This window comes from Balaenoptera ricei, chromosome 8 (genome assembly GCF_028023285.1).
Source record: "Balaenoptera ricei isolate mBalRic1 chromosome 8, mBalRic1.hap2, whole genome shotgun sequence".
Taxonomy (NCBI): Eukaryota; Metazoa; Chordata; class Mammalia; order Artiodactyla; family Balaenopteridae; genus Balaenoptera; species Balaenoptera ricei.
The window spans coordinates 105,657,042-105,676,853 of record NC_082646.1 but is presented as its reverse complement, the minus strand read 5'-3'; the positions used below and the strand labels follow the sequence as shown (position 1 = coordinate 105,676,853).

Sequence of the window (19,812 nt, the reverse complement as noted above, 5' to 3'; positions counted from 1 at the left end):
TAAAGTAGGTGTTATAGAGAAAAATAGAAGTAATGGGTTAATAATTTTTAATTGCATTAGTTTATTTTTGAAGAAAACGTATTCTTACATATAGGTTGGTCACAGTAGTGAATAATAATGCCATTACAGTTTCTGTTTTGGAACTTTAATTTCTGAAAAGTTGTCCTTGACTTTGACAAAATTGATCTTCTTTGCATATTCATGTTCAACACTCAGTAGAGCTCGATTTGTCCATTTACCTTTATTCACAGTTGAAGAACACTTTTTAAATTTACTAAAAATTTTTTTTATTGAAGTATAGTTGATTCACAATGTTGTGTTACTTTCTGCTGTACAGCAAAGTGAATCAATTATACATATACATATATCCACTGTTTAGATCCTTTTCCTATATAGGTCATTACAGAGTATTGAGTATAGTTCCCTGTGCTATACGGTAGGTCCTTATTAGTTATCTATTTTATATATAGTAGTGTGTATATGTCGAGAAGACACTTTTTATTAATCTTAATTTCAAAAGCTTCTCTCATATGAAACAACAGATATACAAATTGGAAAAACCTTAAACATTAGGATAAGTTTGTCAGAAATTCATAAAAATCCCATTTCATAATAAATTGGAGAAATTGCAACACTGCCTATGTCTTAAAAAAATTAATTCTAGTGGCTTCTATTTTTTATTTTTATTTATTTTTGCTGATCTCTAGATCTCTCTCTCTTTTTTTTTTTTTTGGCTGCACCACATGGCTTATGGGATCTTAGTTCCCAGACCAGGGATTGGACTGGGTCCTCGGCAGTGCGAGTGTGGAGTCCCAATCACTGGACCACCAGGGATTCCCGATTTTTTATTTTTATTTTTAAAATTTATTTTATTGGAGTATAGTTGACTACAATGTGTGAATTTCTGTTGTACAGAACAGTGATTCAGTTATACACATATATACATTCTTTTTCATGTTCTTTTCCATTATAGTTTATCACAGGATATTGAATATAGTTCCCTGTGCTATACAGTAGGACATTTGTTGTAATTAAATGGCTTTAATTTTTTTAATTTTGATTTTTTATTATTATTTTTTAAAACATTTATTTATTTATTTGGCTATGCCGGGTCTTAGTTGCCACATGCAGGCTCTTAGTTGCGGCATGCGGGATCTAGTTCCCTGACCAGGGGTCTAACCCGGGCCCCCTGCATCGGGAGCGTGGAGTCTTAACCCTGGACCAGCAGGGAAGTCCTCATTCTAGTGACTTTTAAATATATCCACATTTAAAACATTTTCACTGAAACATATTCAACAGAAAATTCATTGTAAGCTTTTATCTTATTCGGCAAAATTCTCCCCAGTTTTTCTTCCTTGGCAAAAATCAGAGAAAATGGCTGAATGATGGTGAACTTTGACATTTATTTAATCCATTGCTTTAGAATGAGAGTCTAGTTCTTGGTGAAAATGGTCCAGACTTCCAAACACTTCTCTTTCAAACACTTTTCTTCTGGCGCTGGGAGAGCAGACTCTTGTCTTCTGTTTAAACACAGGAAAATGTAGGACCACAGGGGTTGGCAGCCCAGACTGTGCTGAAAGTGAACTTGAACCATTCTGAGCCATTCAGAACTTACTGTTGGAACAGACACATGTAGCTGAGTCTGTGTGTGTTGGAGGTTGACCGTATAGCTGGGTGTTCTCTGATTAAACTTCCACAGAGAAGACTGAAAGAATAAGAAATGAAAGTGTGCTAATTTAAAGCTCATATATATATTATTATTATTATTTTTAAAATAAATTTATTTACTTATTTATTTATGGCTGTGTTGGGTCTTTGTTGCTGCGTGCAGGTTTCTGTAATTGCGTTGAGTGGGGGCTACTCTTCGCTGCGGTGTGCGGGCTTCTCATTGCGGTGGCTTCTCTTGTTGCAGAGCACGGGCTCTAGGCGTGCGGGCTTCAGTAGTTGTGGCACGTGGGCTCAGTAGTTGTGGCACGCGGACTTCAGTAGTTGTGGCTCGTGGGCTCTAGAGCGCAGTCTCAGTAGTTGTGGCGCACGGGCTTAGTTGCTCCGCGGCATGTGGGATATTCCTGGACCAGGGCTCGAACCCGTGTCTCCTGCATTGGCAAGCAGATTCTTAACCATTGTGCCACCAGGGAAGTCCCTATATTATTAACTCTCAACAGGAATTGCGTGAGTTAGAACTTAGACCAATATCACTGATATTGTTTAAAAGTGTTGGCACATGGTGATAATAAACAGCAGACTGATTTTTGGTGTGTCTTATGGTTTTAAAATTCTCTATGGACAACTCTCCCCTATTTGTCTGCACCCAGAGGATTTGGCTCTCACTTTCCCACTCTGGGTGTGCCACTCCCTGGCTCTTAGGGCTTGACAAATGTTAGTTGTTGTTAAAGCAGCTGCCTGGACCTCCCTGGGACGGAGAGGCTGTGTGTCTACCATATGGGCCCACGTTTCTCCGAGCCCTTTAGCCCAGCCCTGAGTCCTCCTGGTCAGGGCCAGCACTGACCATTTCCCTCCCCTCTGTGTTCTAAATTTATTTAGAATTCGTGGGCCAGGAGCTTTGCCTTCCCTTCTCCACCCACCCTGCCCTTAAACCTGTGGCTTGTTGAGCAGCGGCTGCTGGGGACGTGAAGCTCCAAAGGGTATCTGAGGCTCCAGATATGCAGAAATCGATGGGCCTGCTCTGGTCTCTGACTCTAGACTCACTTATTGACTTCTTTATGACCCTCTAGGTTTGCCGGATGATCTGACAGATCTCTGTGGGGTTAGTTAAGGTACAAAAGGGAGGGGGTGGGGCCAGAGGCTGGGAGGGGCTTGAGGAGGAAGCAGTGTGTCCCTCTTGCCCACAAACCTCTGCTGAGAATGTTGTATGTGCCTGGCTGGTTGCTCAGTCCAGCTGGAGAGCTGGGCAGGGAAACTGATCATTCCTTCCCAGGGGCTCAGCCCAACAATTATCGTCATCGGATAAACAGGGCTGCGGCTGATAAACACTGTCTGCCCTGGAGTCTGGAGGAGGCACTGAGGAGGTGGAGACGTGAGGGATGAGTAGGAATTTGGCATTGAACAGTCAGGGGCATTTCAGGACTAGAACACAGTGATGTGGAGGCAAAGCTCACCATGGGGATGCTGATCAGATCTCAGTAGCTTCGTGTGAATTACTGGGTGCGTGAACAGAACTTGGCCTTTGGATGCAGGAAGACCTGCAGTGTAATCCTGGCATTGCTTCTCAGGGAGTTCTCTTGGGCAAGTTACTTCCTACCTCTGAGCTGTTTTCTGGTCAGTAAAATGGGCTGCTGTAAGGATTCCAGGTAACTTGTGAAAACCCCAAGGAGTGCATGGTGACAGCGGTGGTGGTTCCCACATGAGTTCAGGGGGAATCCTGGTTCCCGTGGGGTGAGGTTCAACATGTAGAACAGGTCTGAGGCTTGGAGGTCAAGAGCCTGGGAGGGCGAATGAGTTTTGCCTCCTTTTTCCAGGATACACATGACCTTTGGGTTGCTGTGGCTGGACCTGGTACCCACTGGAGCTGCCACTGTCCCTCTCCCAGAGGCTGGCAAGGGAAGAGGTGATGTGTCAGCCCAACCCCTCCTCTACCTTCTCACTGGGCCCGAGGCTGGGGAATCTGCCCCCCACCTCGAGTTCCCCGGACCCACACAGCCTGGGGCACAGTGTCTCAACCCTCTAATAAGCGTTAAGGGGTTTTGCAGCTTTTCACCCCCATTATCTCACGTATTCCTCACACAAACTCTGCTGGATGGATCTTAATGGCGCTGTTTTACCAGAGAAGCTCAGAGAGGTTAAATGATTCTTGAAGGTCACACAGCAATAGAGCAGAGGGGCCTCACTTGCAGGGGGCCTGGGCCGTGCTTCTGACAACACAGCCTCAGATAGACAGGATTGATGGTGGGCTCTTCGGGGGTTTCTTTTCTTCTTAAAGCCTTGGCATCAAAACTCCCAACTCTCTGCTGGAAAAGTCCCTTTTCAGCACCCTCCCTGGACTTCAGGTTTTTGAATTACATGCTTGTAGATGCTTTCCCCAGAGTATCAGAAATGAAGTGGGTGAGGTGGGGGGATTTCCACACTCACCACAGCATGTGATTTGGGAACAAGAACTTGCTCTCAGGCTGGGTTTCACAACCTCCATAGTGTCTCCAGCTACTCCTGGAGCTGCCTCTGACCTTTCCAAATCCAAAATAATAAAAGCACCCCCAAGAACAGTGGTAGCAAATACTGCTGTTTACCTATGTGCCAGGTAGTATTTGCTGAGTGTTTTATAGGTACTAATTTATTTGATCCTCAGGACAACCTCATGAATCAGGTGCTATAATTATCCTCATTTTAGAGCTGAGGAAACTGAGGCTGGGAGAAGTTGGGTAACATGCCCAAGGCTATCCAGCTAGTTAAGTAGCAGAGTCAGAATTTGAACCCAGGCTGTCTGGCCTCAGAGCCCCACGGCTGTAATCAGTATGCAGTTTCTGAAAACCAAATGCATCCTAATTTAAATGCAGAGCAGTAACGCTCATTAGCCTACTTTCTGTATTTTTTGTATGCCTGAAATATTTCATTAAAATAAAAAAATTGCAAACTTCTGATGAGGAGGCTAAATGGAGCTATGTGTAGGCAGATTGGAATGCTTCCTTAGTGGCCTTGAATGAAAGAAAAACATTCTAGGGACTTCCCTCGTGGTCTAGTGGGTAGGACTCCACGCTCCCAGTGCAGGAGTCGGGGTTTGATCCCTGGTCAGGGAACTAGATCCCACATGCATGCCACAACTAAGAGTCCACATGCTGAAACTAAAGAGTCTGCATTGCCGCAACGAAGATCCCATGCGCCGCAACTAAGTCCCGGCGCAGCCAAAATAAATACATAAATAAATATTTAAAAAAATAAATAAGTAAAATTAACTAAAAATATAGGTACCCCATTCAAAGTAAAATTTAAAAAAAATAAAGAAAAACATTCTTTTTGTTTTGTTTCAACCCTTGGGTTGAAAATTCTTCTGGAAGTGCCCTTACTTTTCCATCTGGTCCTGTCCATTGCCCACGGCTGAGGGTCTCACACTGGCTCAGAGTTGCAGGAGTGAATGTGGATTAACATGCAGGGGCAGATGGTGAAATCTGCCAGAAGGCTGGCAGATTCTCCTCGTGCTGGGGACCAGGCTGTGGTTCAAGTTCCTGCTTTGCTACTTTCGGGCTGACCCTGGATAAGTGACCTCATTCCCTTAGCGTCAGTTTCCCCACCTGCAAAGTGAGGTATGACTGCCCCTCTCTGCCTAACCCGTCTCTCCTGTGGTTCTCTGGGCTGCACGGTAGAATCACCTGGAAGCTTATAAAACTGCCAGGCCTGGGTTCCACCCCAGGGATCCTGCTTCTGACCCAACCGCAAGATCACCTGGAGACACCTGCACCGCTGTGCTTTTGCTCCTGTCTGCCCCGTCTCCATATTTCCCCTTTCCGGCCGCTTCCTCCCCACTGCCTCCTCTGATTGCAGGAGAGTGTGAGGGTTAAGAGTGAAGGATTGCAAAACACCGAGCTGATCTCCGAGCTGATCTCCCTGTGCTATGCGGCTGCTTCCCACTTGCTATCTATTTAACATTTGGTATTGTATGCCACTCTCTCACTTCGTCCCAGTTTACCCTTCCCCCTCCCCATGTCCTAAAGTCCATTCTCTACGTCTGGGTCTTTATTCCTGTCCTGCCCTTAGGTTCTTCAGAAACATTTTTTTTTTTTTTTTTAGATTCCATATATATGGAAAAAAAAAAAAAAGAGTGAAGGATTTGGGGGAATTCCCTGGTGGTCCAGTGGTTAAGACTCCACGCTTCCACTGCAGGGGGCACGGGTTGGATCCCAGGTGGGAGAACTTACATCCCACATGCCTCGAGGTGTGGCCAAACAAAACAAAACAAAACAAAAGTGCAGGATTTGGGTTTGAATTCTGTGTCTACCATGTACACGCTCCCTGTCATCTTTTAAGACTTCAGCAAAATCTCAGCTGCTCCCTTTTCTAGGAGGAGGTCCTCTCCTAGTCTCTCTTATACCCATTTCAGCCGGCTTTTGCCTCCAACTCCCAACAGGAGCTGTTCTCCTAAAGATCGACAGTGACTCTCACCCCAGACCCCTCTTCTGACCTCCAGACTCGCGCATGCAGCTGCCTCCCTGCCTCTCCAGGTGGCTACCTGGTGGCTATTTCAACCCAGCGTGCCCTCCGTGTCTGCAGCCTGCCCATTCAGCCTCCCCGAAACCTTGAAGTCACGTTTCACTCCTCTTTCTTTCACACCTTACCTCATTGCAACAGCAAATCCTGTTGGCTCTGCCTTCAAAGAAATCCAGAATGCATTACTTCTCATCCCCTGCTCCCCCCATCTTGTCTGAGCCATCAGCTTCTCTCTCCATCCTCCAACCTCCATCCTCCCCTCCTCCACTCCCCACTCCACTCCAGCCACGCTGGCCTCCGGGCTGTTCCCCTAACATACTCCTACCTGGGGCCTTTGCTCAGGCTGTCCCCTCGGCCTGGGTCTTCTCAACATCTGCAGGGCCCACTCTCTGCCTTCCCTGACCCCCTTTTACTATTGCAATCCCCTCCCCCTTCCCATCCCACTCCAGCCCCTTAACCCTGCCCTACCTTTTCTTTCTTTCTTTTTGTTTTTATTTGGTATCTCTTCTACTATTCTGTATGATTTACTCATTTACTAAGGCTTTAAAGAAATTGAAAAAAAATTTCTGTCTCTCTCCTTGATGCTGAACAAAAGCTCCGAGAAGTCAGGTATCTCGGCTTTTGTTCATAGGCATAGCCCAGGTGCCCGGCTCTGTGAACATCTGTAGAATGAATGAGCAAATGAAAGAGTTCCTTGACCCTCTCAGGCAGAGGTGGGTATCTCCAAAGTGAAGGGATTCTCAAGGAGTGTCGTTGACCAGTTACACTGTTTCCCTGGGATGGGGGAGGGTGTTTGCTAAGGGCAGGGTGATTCTGCACGCATGCCAGCAACCTCCCCTCCTGTAATTTGTGTGGAGTAGGTGGACATATTTGTGATAAAGCAAATTCAGTAGCATAACAGTAGATGTAGGTGGTGGGGTATACAGATGTTTACTGAAAAATGCTTTCAATTTTGAACATTTGAAAATTCAAACTAATGTTTGAATAATTTTCATAACAGTGTTGCAAAGCATGTTATAAACTTTTCTGCTCATTGCAGAAAAGCTGGAAAATGCAGAAAAATAGAAGGAAGCAAAATAATCACAATAACCACACTTAGCCCCAGCCCCTGGCGGGAATCTCTGTTAGGATGTTAGTATACATCTTTCTAGTTTTTTGTTGTGTGTATTTATTTTGTTACATAATAGTAATTGTACGGATTACCCCAGATTGAACACACTGGTGTTTGTCAAGCCTTACATTGTTTTCTGATTCTAAAACAAATATATATGTATTTACACATTTGGAAAACTAGAACAGAATTAAAAAGAAAATTAATACCCCAAGTTTCACCACCTAGTAATAAACACTGTTTACGTTTTGGTGTATTTCCACAGTTTTCAAAAAAAAATGTGTTGGTTATCTTTTTTGAACAAAGTTTAAAAAAAATACCGTTTTGTGTAAAGCTTTTTTTATTTTTACTTAAAAAAAACTGAGTTATCGTTGATTGTAAAGCTTTTTTACTTACCATTATATTATGGACATTTCTTGTCCTTAAGTATTCTTTTAAATATAACTTTTAAAACATAACTGTATATTAGTATATAATTATGGCAATATTTAACTAATCTCTTTATGTAGGATATTTAGGTATCTAATTTTTTGCCATTAGATGTGACTTTGTGACATCTTTTGTAGGTATTTCAGATTATTTCCTTAAGATCTGGTCTATAAATAGAAATTGGGTCAAAGGATATGAATATTTTTAAGGTTAGTGATACAGATTGCCAAATTGACCTTCAGAAAAGTTGTATTTATTTATACTCCTACCAGCAGTGACTGAGGGTGCCTGTTTACCTGCATCTTTTCCTATATTTAGTATTAGTATTTTAATCTTCCCCCAAACCAGTTTTTAATTTAATTTGATTACTAGTGAGATAGAATGTATTTTCTTGTATTAGTGGTAATCTGTATTTCTCCTTTTAAAATTATTTATTATACCCTTTCTCCATTTTTTTCTATTTTGGTGTTTACATTTTTTATTGATTCATAAAAACTCTTTATGTATTAAAGCTGTCATTTTCTTCCAGTTGGTCTGGCTCTTTTGGTTATAAGTAACCAGCAGCCCACTTAAGCTAGCTCAAGTGAAAAAAGTTTATTCTAAGGACACATGTGGAGCGGTAAGGGGATTCTCTTGAAAATTTAAGTATAGGAGCTGTATTAAGGCTGGGCCTCCCAGGGGCTGGGAGGCAGTTCAGGATCACGGTGATTCCAGGCACTCAGCAGCTGGAGTTTGTGCATCTCTCCTCTAGTGCTCCACCACTGGTGTGACTCAGCTAGCTCTTCTTGATGTGCCTGCTTCCTTCTCTCCCACTGTCAACAGGGGTCTTCTACTTGGTCAGAGTGGGTGTGAGAACTCCAACCCTTGGTTTGGCCTGTGGTTCACTGGGGTCTCCCTTGCCTCCTCTTTGTCATGACTTTTCAATTTTAGCCTCTCTGCCAAAAGCTATTTTCTTTTTCATTACTTGGTTCAGATTTTTGAGAGAGAGAGAGAGAGAAAATTTGGTTGGCCCAGGTCCACTTATCATGGAGGATCATAGGATGGTGACCTGCTTGGGAACCGTGCCTTTTTCTAGTCCAGCTGATGCAGGCTGGGATGAAGTGGTCACATGATATAAAATATGGCTGCCTGGGCAGTCGGGATTGTGGGTGGTCATTTTCTCTTAAAAGGGAGTATGAACGTAACAGGCAATGATAGAAACCTTTAATAAGAACTGTAACATTTTTCAATTGTAAAAACTCTCAATCTTTTACTTTATGCCTTTTTCTTTGGACTTTAGAATTTCTTCCTCTATTCTAAGATCTGAAACATATCCATCTACATTATTTTAAATTTTATTTTATGCTTTTATGTGTTACATTTAAGTGTTAATGATTTTTAAGCATCATTAACATGGTAATATTTACAGGCTCCAGATGGGAGATGGTTTCAAGAGGTTTTGGTGACAGATAACATCCACCTTTTTCAATTAAAAAACTGCAAGTTCATCAATATGAAGGATGTTTTCCCATCTAAAACTCTTTTAATAAAAGTTTTTATTATAAAAATAATTCACATTGGTAAGAAAATAATAAAATAATATAGCAAAATATAAAAGTCTCTGAATCCCAACCCCCACTGTATATAATACACAACAGTTTGGTGTATTTTCCTCAGCTCATACATAGTGTATAATACATTTTGCATGTGAATGTATAACAATGTTTTTTAAACAAAAATGGGATAATGTTTTCCAACTTACTTGTTTTGATTATTTCTATGTCTGCTTACGTAAATCCAACTTGTTCTCTCTATTGGCTGTTTGTACATATAAATATAACATAATTAATTTAGTTGGTCCTTATTAATGGTCGTTTAGGTGGTTTTTCCAGTGTGAATTGCAGAGGCCAGATATTGTTCTCCATTTGCTTGCTAAGGCAAATGGCTGTTACACAGCTCTTTGTAAACTGTGCTTTTGTGGAGAGGATAAAGACTTTTTGTTCTGAAATCCTGTGGGTGCAGAGTCTCTGCTTTGCCACTGTCATTGGCTGTGTTGTGTGGGAGAGCCCTGGTTACTGTGCTCTGGAGAGTTTCTGGCTTCCTGCTGGCTCACCTTGTTCCTGGGGGAAGAACCACCTGACAACAGGGTACAACTAGGTTTCTGGGACTGGGGATCAAGCTGAGTGAGAGAGGGATCACTGTTGATCCAAACTGAAGGGCCAGAGAGTAAATATTTTACTATCTCTGGTCTCTGTTGCAACTACTCTACTGCTGTAGAGAGAAAGCAGCCTCGGCCACAAGGTAAATGATGGGGGTGGCTTTGTGCCAATAAAGCTTTATAGATACTGAAGTTTGAATTTCGTATAATTTCATGTGTCACAAAATATTCTTCTTCTTTTGACTTTTCCCCCAACCACTGAAAAATGTAAAGATCATTCTTTGCCTGCATACAAAAATAAGCAGAGGCACAAATTTGGCCCAAGGACTTTTGTTCTCATATTTCTAATTTTATAACATGCTTTCTTGAGTTCTTAATTTTGATTCAGCTCAGTTGGCTGTGTGTATCATTAAGCAGTTGTTTCTCCAATTAGAGTTTAGTGAAAGGGTGTGAATTATTTATATCCCTGTTCATGGCACCCTGTTCTCACTGGTCCCTGCAAGACCCCTTGTCTTCTGTTTTTTTTTTTTTTTAAGTTCCCTTTTATCATCATTCCTCTCCCTCTCCATCTTCCCAATGGCTATGTAGCATTGTAATATATTTAATATGTATTCTTTAGATTCTTTTGTTGTTGTTTTTAAAAATTGTTTTTTTGGGTATGGTTCTGGTTAAGACATGTATTATTGGTTTGTGTGTGGATATCTTTAATATGTATAAGTGGTATTTTGCGGAGCTCAATCTCATTTTTTCACTCAGCACTGTATCTAAAAGATTATCCGCATGGTCATGTGAACATCGAGTCCTTGCTTCTAACTAGTGCACAGGGCTCCGTGGGCGAGTCCAGCACCTTTCGCTTCATTTTTTAAAAGAAGTTTTCTTGAGTGGTGTCATGTTTTAAGCTAGTGCATATTTGGAAATATGTGCCTTTTGCCCTTACAAGGGACAGGCAACATGACTGAGTATTAAAAAAAAAAAATCACAGCTTTTTTGCTTTCAAATTGTGGATATCCATTTTTTTAAAGTTAAAATTTTTTATTTATTAAAAAAATTAGTGTTTAAAAAAGTTAAGGTCTAATTTACCCTTTTAGTGTTCAGTTCGATGAGTTCTGATTAACATGGACAACTGAGTAACCATTCACCGCCATCAAATACAGGACAGTACATAAAGTTTAATTGCTCTGAAATTTCCTCATTCCCCTTTCTTGTCAACCCCTCTCCTGACTCCTACCCCCTGACAATCACTGATTACTTTACTGTCCTATGGTGATGCCTATTCTGGAATGACATGTAAATGGAATCACACAGTATGTAGATTATTGGTATGGCTTCTTTCACTTAGCATCAGTATTTAGTGTTATAAAGTCTGAGTTTCTTTGTAGATATTTTTGTCACTGTGTGTGTGTGTGTGTGTGTGTGTGTGTGTATATATATATATATATTTATATTTATTTATTTATTTTTGCAAGCATGTTTCTCTGTATATCAATATCTTTCACTGATATCTGTCTGGAACACAGTGAGCTCCTGAGCTCCTTGGGTCTGTGTACCTACTGGCTGCTTATTACTTGACGTCATATTACTGATGTCCCAACTGTCTCCTTTTCTAATCAGTAGCCTCCCTGAGGGCTGGGTCTCTGCCTTGCTTTTATGTCCTGGCTTATTCATGGAAATGTCCAGTTAAATTGCCCTTTGGGGATCCTTGAAGACCCCATAACTCTCACCAAACAATTAATATATACTTTTTCTTTTATTCTGGAAAACAAATGGGATTCATCAATTGTGACCATTGTCCAGTGTTCTGAAAGCTTCCCAGTAAGTTCTGGTCGCCTTCTTCTGGGAAGATAAATTATAATCACTGCAATAAGACAATATGATTTATCTGTAAAATTCCTGTGAAAAGATTTTTTTCCTACCACGTGGGATGTTTGTTTGCAGTTTTATTGTTTCTATAAGTAGAAATGAACTGTCATTGACCCTGCTTCCTAGCCATTATAGAGTTGTGATTGGCTCTTCCACTGCCCATCATTCTTATCCCAGGGGAGGCCATACAAGGGGGAGTCCATGCTCCCCCCTCATCTTTGATGGAATCTCTCAGTCAGGCCCACAGAGTTTGGCAGTGGGATGTGGGCAAACCCCTATGGGTCTGTCCCCTAAGAGCAAGCAGGTGAGCAGGAAAGGACAGAGGGCTGGAACGACCACTGATGGGCTCTGTCTCCAGGTGTTCTAAAGAGATTTAAGGTTGGTTTGGACCACAGAAGCTCATCAGCCCTGATCCTGGTCCAGGTCAGAGTGTCCCTACCCGCAGTACTTAGCCCAGTGTCTGGCACTGGGACCTCAATAGGTTGAATGAAAGTGTTCTTGAACCTCCCCAGGTTTTCTCAGGCTCTGGGCTGCTGTGCTCCCCTAACAGGGCGGGGCTCCGAGGAGCATTTCAGCATCCTTCTCACCTTCCCCTGCACACACGTGCACACCCTCACTCCCACGCACGCTCACTGTGATATAATGAGAAATGGATATTTAGTCTTGGTCCCGGGTTCCTGCCACAGAGCTCCTAAAACCCGAGTAATTTCCTGAGCAGTAGAGGTGAGAGGAATGTCTTTCGTCATTCAGAATAAGCCCCTTTCAACCGACCGGGTGATCAGAGGGCTGGAGGTTGCATTAATCACCAATGGCCAATGATTTAATCAATCGTGCCTACATAATGAAGCCTCCATAAAACCCCTAACCTAGGCTGTTGGTGAAAGCACGGGGGTGCTGGAGAGTGCTGGTCCCCAGAGGGGTAATGGAAGCTCTGTGCCCCTCCCGCCACAGCTTGCCCTCTGCATTTCTGGCTATTCCTGTGTTGTATATTTTCTAGTAACTGGTAATCTAGCAAGTAAACTGTTTTCCTGAGTTCTATGAGGTGTTCCAGCAAAGTACTGAACCCAAGGAGGGGGCTGTGGGAGTCCCCAATTTACAGCCGGTTGTTCAGAACACAGCTAACAACCTGCAACTTGCAGTTGGCGTCTAAAGTGTGTGTGGGGGCCTCAGTCTTCTGGGACTAAGCCTGTGGGTCTGTGCTAACTCCGGGCCATTAGTGTCAGAACTGAGGTAAACTGTGGGTGCCGGTCAGCGTGCACCGAGGATTGAATCGTTTAGCGTGGAAAACCCACACATCCAGTGTCAGGAGTACTGGTGCGGGCACAGTGCAGGGGAGAGTCTTCCTTTGCTTGTCACACACACACACACACACACACACACACACCCCAACACGCACACACACACACACACGCACACACACACACCCCAACACACACACACACACACACACCCCAACACGCACGCACACACACACACACACACACACACACACACACCCCAACACGCACACACACACGCACACGCACACACACTGACACACACACATACACCCTCTTATCCTTGGGATGAGCAGTCAGGGGGACATTACTGCCAGAGGTTGACACCAGTTCTCTGCCAGGCCCTGGGCCAGGTCGGGGAGTGTCTGTGTGACACCCCCCAATTTGACCCCCCTGGCAGAGTCTCCAGATGCACAGCTCTAATCAAATAACCTGTGGTGTTGCCTGACGGTCAGTGTGGTGGTCAAGACGCTGGGCCTGGGAATCAGGCAGCCTAGCGTTGAGTCCTGGCCACGTCACTCAGGGGCTGTGTGGCTTTGAGAACATTCCTTTGCATCTCTGAGCCTTGATTTCCTCGTTCATAACATGGGGTTCACAGCAGTGCCCACCTCATAGGAGGGTTGTGTGAATTTATTGAGCTATGCCTGTAAAACACTTAGCAGAGTGCTTGGCTCTGAGTAAGAGTTCAATAAATAATACTCCTAGAAAGAGGAACAATAAGGCAGAAACCCCAGCTAATGAAGAAACCCTTTAGGCGTGCACTTTGCAGGTTGTAATGACAGGTGGGCAGGCCTGTAGTCCCTGCAGGTCTGGGACACAGGCTTGTGAAGTCGGACTGGCATTGGACTGGCTGGGCGGGGCTCAGGAGGAAACCCTGGAGAGCTGTTAGCTGGAGACCGCGGAGCTGCACCCTCCTAGCTGAGCCCTGCCCCTGGTTCCAAGCACTCGTATCACCTGAAACAGTCCTCTTCTTGGTTTTGCAGCCAGAGCCCCAGCCTGGAGACCTGATCGAGATTTTCCGCCCTTTCTACAGACACTGGGCCGTCTACGTTGGCGATGGATATGTGATCCACCTGGCCCCCCCAAGTAAGGGTGCCCAGGGCTCCACTGTGCTGGGGCTGGGAGCAGAGGGAGATGGGGGAGCTGGGGTTCACAGGGGACCCCAACATTCTTCTTTCGCCCCCAACTGGCGGTTGGTTCCTGGGTGCTACAAGAAGACAGCTCGGTGTGGGGCAGTGGTTTTCAGACTCTGCACCTTGGAACACCAGGGCCATGCAGAGAGACTGAGGTGGGCTTCCAAGGGGGCAGTTCTGCTTTTCATGTATTTTATGTATTATGACTTCGTATAAAACACATTCGATCCTGAAGTGCAAATCTCCTGGGAAGAGCACTGGTGTTTGGGCAGCAGACTGGGCTGTGAATCCATTTTCACTCTCCGGCCTTGGTTTCCTCATTTGTAAACTGACGTTAAGAATTCTTTATGTGGAGGATTATTGGGAGAATTCCCCACCCGTTTTCTCAAACGTTTTACTTAAACTGAGGTATAACCGAAATACAGTAAAGGGCACAATATCGTCAAGTGTATAGTCAGTGAATTAAAAAAATGTATCCATCCATGTGACAATGACCGGATCAAGATCTAGAACATTTCCACTCCCCGAAAAGACCCCCTCGTGCCCCTTCAATGTGCTCTCTCCCTCCGTAGAGGCAACCACTCTTCTAGGTTCTCCTGCCGTCGGTTAGCTGTGCTTGTTGTAGAACTTCAGAGCAGAGGAATCACACAGCCTGTGCTCTTTTGTGTCCGGCTCTTTCCCTGGGCCCGTGAGGTCATCTGTGTTGTTCTTACTTTTCCATTGCTGCGTGTCCTTGGTTATATGGACATCGCCCAGTTTGTTATCTGTTCTTCTGCTGATGGGCATCAGATGCTTCCATTAGTGGGCTGCTCTGTGTGCAGCTGCTGTGGACATTCTTGGATGTGTCTTTTGCTGACCAAGAATGGTAGCAAAATGAATGACCTCACCCTGTATTTATAGAGAAATCAGACGTAACCAGGGTAGATGTCACCATCCCCACCCCTAATCAACCAAACCACCAACATCTAGAACCACATAATCTGCCTTTTCTTCTGTTACAGTGCAAATGTGCCCCTGCCCTTATTTTAAAAGCCAGCCTTTAGGTGTGGGCCCTGGACCCCCTTCTCTTACTTTCACAAGCACTGTGCCCTCAAATTAATAATAATTCTGTATTATTCCTATTGGCCTAGAAACCACTGGAATATCTCCCACTGATAAAACAAACAAACACCCCTTCGACCTCACATCCTCTCTAGCTAACTTCCCATGGAGCAGATCTCTTGTCCGCCGTGGCCCCTGCTGGTTCCTCACTTCCCATCCTCTCTTCTGTTCCCTCCACCAGGGAGTATTTACCCCCCTCCTGGAGCAGCTCTTATCAAGGCTACATCAATACAATCAATATCCTGGTCACGGCTTACTTGGCTTCTCTGCGGCATTTAACACGAGTGGCCTCTCTCTTTTCCTCACCTGGCGCTGCCTTTCTTCCTTTCCCGCTGGGCCCTTCCTTCTTGGCCTCCTGTGTGTGTGGGGCTCCTCCTCTCCCATCCCCCTAATCCTTACTCCTCCCTCATCCGGTCCCCTGGCTTCTAACACCTTCTATTTGTCGGTGTCTCCCTTAGACCATTACCTTAACTTGATTTTAACCCTGCTCAGCTTCAGACGTGTGTAACCTCTTGACGACTTGGCATCTTCACTTGGGTGTCTAGTTGGCATGTTGAACTTGACACACCCCAAATGGAGGGCTCCAGTGGACAATACCATCCGGTTGCTTAGGCCAAAAGTCTGGGCATCATCCTTGATCCTTTTCACCCCATGTCTAATCCATCAGGAAATCCTATTGGCTTTACCTCCAAATCAGACCGCCAATCTGATCACTTCTCAGCATGTCCACTGCTGTGCCCTGGGGTAAGCTACCATCCTCTCTCACCTGATGCTACTGCAGCTTCTGGTTGGTCTCTCTGCCTCTTGTCTACTTACGGTCAGTCCTTCCTTCACTGGGCAGCCAGCGTGATCATTCCAAAGTATAAATCTGATTATGTCACTCGTCTTCTTTTAATTTCGACTGGCTTTTCCATCACACGTAGAGTAAGTTTCAGATCTGTGCTGTGGCTTGTGAGCCTGCCGTGGTCTGGCTTCTGCCTGCCTCTCTGACCTTCCTGAAGCTTCCTCTTCTCTCCTCCTGGGTCTCTAGACTTCAGCCACATTGGCCTCCTTGCAGCCTCAAGCATGCCACGTGCCTTTCTTCCCGAGGTCCTTGCCTTTGCTCTACCTTTTGCTTGTGACGCTCCTTCCTGGCTCTCAGCACAGCGGCCTCCTCTTCATCGTTCAAGTCTCAGTTTATATGCCTGTTTCTGGGCGTGGCCCTCCCCACCCCGAGTGAGAGCAGCCTGCCCTGGTCATCCTCTCCTATGTGACTTCACGTAATCTTCTCCATAGCATTTCCAGTACCTGAAAGTGTGTTATTTTTTCTATTTGTTCCTTGTCAGTGTCCTTTCACTAGAGTGTAAACTAGTTGAGGGCAGGTGCGCTGTCTAGTTCATGTCTGTGTTCAGCACCTTGGACAAGGCCCGGCACGTAGTAGGGCCTCAGGATTGCTTGACTGCGCTGAGTGGGTGTAACTGCTGGACAGGAGGCAGGGACCGGCATGACAGGGGATCTGGGTGGACAGGTGTGACACCCTTCATTGGGTGAGTGATGCTCCTTAGAGGGAAATATGCTTCTATCTGCATCTTCTCACTCGAGCTTCACAGGAACCCCGTGAAGTAGGTGAGGCAAGGAGGACTGACCTCCTGCTACTGAGAAAACGGTGGAAATTAGAGTTGGAAGGAAGCTTAGAGAACAACCCAATACTAATGAGAGCGGGCACTTGCTGGGCACTCACCCTGTGCCAGGCACTGGTGGAGGCACCTTACCTAGTCACCTTCTTTAATCCTTGCAGCTCCCCGTCCAGTACTGTAGGCACAGGTAGAACTGACCCTATTCTACAAGGAATTGTGGACTCAGAGAAATTGAGCCACTTGTCCAAGGTCACATAGCAGGAAAGTCGTGGAGGTGGGACTCAAACCCTGGCTATCTGACTCTCTGTTCCCTGCCCTTACACATGCTTCTATACTGTCAAGTCTGAGGTTTCCCAAAATTTAGTCACTGATTGCTTGCCATATCCTTGTGTCCTCTCTCCAATTATTTAATTGGTATTTTCTTTAATAGACTAACTTTAAAAAGTAAAATAATTCCTTTAAAAGGAACTTTAAATTCCTATATTGATGTGTGTCCGTGAATCCATCTTAGCTGGTATTTGTGGATTCCCAGTGTTGGCTCAGCAAAGTTAAGTGACGTGTCAAGACCATTCAGTGATGGAGCCAGAATCAGATCCCAGAGCTTCTGACTGTCAGCCTGTGCACTCACTCACCAGGGTGGCACCCAGGGTGTGAAGTGTAAGGAAGCCCTCACTCTTAGGTGTTGACTCTGAACTTGCATCCCTGAGAGTTGGTACCTCCTGAAATTCTGTGCTCCAGGCACGTTGCTTGCCTCGCCCCAGTCCCAGCCCTGCCACCCACGCGCCTAGGGGCTGAAGGTGGCTGGGTCTCAGGAGCTCCCCTAATCCAATCACCACACTGAGCCTTTCCACAAACTCGGGGCTCAAACACAGCACCATCTTTTATTTACTTCACTGAATCCTCAAGCACCTCGTGCCCTATTAGTAGCAAGTCTGAATTCTTCTGATTTTCTAAAATCTCAGGATTATGCTCAGGGCAGAGGGGTTTAGTCCTCTTTGGAAAGCCTAGCAGAACAGGACCTGGCCTCTGATCAGACCCTCTTGCCATTGCTTGTTGCTGTCACATGGTGTCACAGCGGAAGATGGGTCCTGCCCAGTGTAATAGGATGTTTCCCCTGCTGAGAAGAGCCCTGGGGGTTCCCGATCGATCGCGGCAGGGCCACAGAGGCTCTTTGAGGAACAGTGAGCCTCCTCTGCGATGTCCCCTGGGGTCCGCCTCTGTAGTGCAAGCCCACCTCTTCAGCCATCATACCAAAAGCTTGCCCCTCCCCCCACGGGGTAGGCTGGCTGCCTCAGGAGCTATGCCCAATCTCTGTGCTGGCATCAGCTTTCCCTCCCAGCTCTCCTGGTCCTTCCACTGAGCCAAAATCCCTTGCTTCAAGGCAGTTTCATTTCTGGAAACTTGTTGCCTCTTCCAGCCCCTCCCTGTGGACCTCCCTGGTGTCACACCTCTGGAAGCAGCTGTGGGGTTTTGGTCCCTTTGCTCCAAGAAGGATGGGATCCACTTCTGCAAATCCATCTACCTTTTCTGCAGTAATCAGCTTTGTATGTGTCAAGGAAGTGTAGCATTTTTAGGATCACAAAAAGTTCACACTCTATTCCTCCCAGGAGGTGGGTGTGCTCAGGGCCCATATTTGCACAAACAAGAGGGTGTACGAGGCCAGCTTCTCTAGGTTAAAAATAATCACAACAAATCATGGAACTTCACTCCTCCTCATTTCAGATAAGGAAACCAAGGCCTAGAGACCATAAGCGCCTTATTCATAGCCACACAGCTGTGGCCCTTTCACATCTGCTCATCCCCTTGTGGATGTGGTGGATGCCAGGCTTGGGGCTGCTCTGAGCCCCTGTGGGCCGGCTCAGGACCAGTCCCGCTGTTTCTCATCCTGAATCCATAGGTGAAATCGCGGGAGCTGGTATGGCCAGTGTCATGTCTGCGCTGGCCGACAAGGCCATAGTGAAGAAGGATCGGCTGTGCGACGTGGCCGGGAGAGACCGGTACCAGGTCAACAATAAGCACGATGGCAAGTACGCGCCGTTGCCTCCCAACAAAATTGTCCAGCGGGCGGAGGAGCTGGTGGGCCAGGAAGTCCTCTACAAGCTGACCAGCGAGAACTGCGAGCACTTCGTCAACGAGCTGCGCTACGGGGTCCCCCGCAGTGACCAGGTTTGTCCTCAGTGTGTCCCCATCCCTGGGAACCAGACCATTTCCTCAGCTGACCTGGGCATCAGTGTGGGCTGGGCTGGGCTGGAGACAGGGGCACAAACAAGACAGAATAACAGAGGCAGAACCCTGCCCTCAAGGATGTCACAATTGGGGTGGGGAGGAGGGTGGGGAGATGGGCACCGCGGACCAGTGTGGTCGGGGGATGATGGCCGAGGGTGTGAGCACAGCCTTCACTGTCAGCCCGGTGCCCAGCCCTCCCTGGCTGCCTGGCCCTGAGATGTACCCTTCCCACAACCTCAGAGGCAGGTTTTACTATCCCGCTTTACAGATGTGGAAACTGAGGCTCACAGCACTTGTTGATGGCCATTCATTTCATCAAACAAATCTGTGTTGTCTCTTTTCCTGAGAGTTGTCTCCAACTGTGCTGATAAGTAGCAGAGGTGGGATCTGAAGCCCAGGTCTGCCGGGACTTATAAAAAGCCCTGTGCTTAGCCCTGCCTTAAGCCAAGGGGCAGTCCAGGAGGCCCCAGGGGATGCAGGTGTGTTTATTTACTTAGTTGATTTTGGCCATGGCCACTCTCTTCTTTGAATTGCTTTTTCACCTGGGTAAGTAAATTCCTTCCCATTTTCTCTCACTTTCTGCTCTCCTTTTCTGGCCCTTCCCTGAAGCCCCCTCATTTGTGTGTGTGTGTGTGTGTGTGTGTGAGAAATTGTTTGAAAAAGTTCTTGGATGCCTGTTGATGCCAAAGAGTATGATTTTTTTTTCTTTCAGTAAAGGATGAGTTTAAGATCCATCAGGTTGTTGATTTTCAGTACTTTTTAATTT

The 19,812-nt window shown here is 45.6% G+C and overlaps 1 protein-coding gene across 6 annotated transcripts in view; it reads left to right on the top strand.

Moving 5' to 3' along the window:
- The window catches only part of LOC132370896 (phospholipase A and acyltransferase 3), a 28,375-nt gene that overhangs the window by 1,755 nt on the left and 6,808 nt on the right, over positions 1–19,812 (top strand). For all 6 annotated transcript variants that reach the window (XM_059931832.1, XM_059931828.1, XM_059931827.1 and 3 more), the window contains exons 3-4: positions 13,954–14,056; positions 18,718–18,986. In XM_059931832.1, the coding sequence (XP_059787815.1) occupies positions 13,954–14,056; positions 18,718–18,986 (372 nt within the window). The remainder of the gene's footprint in view (positions 1–13,953; positions 14,057–18,717; positions 18,987–19,812) is intronic.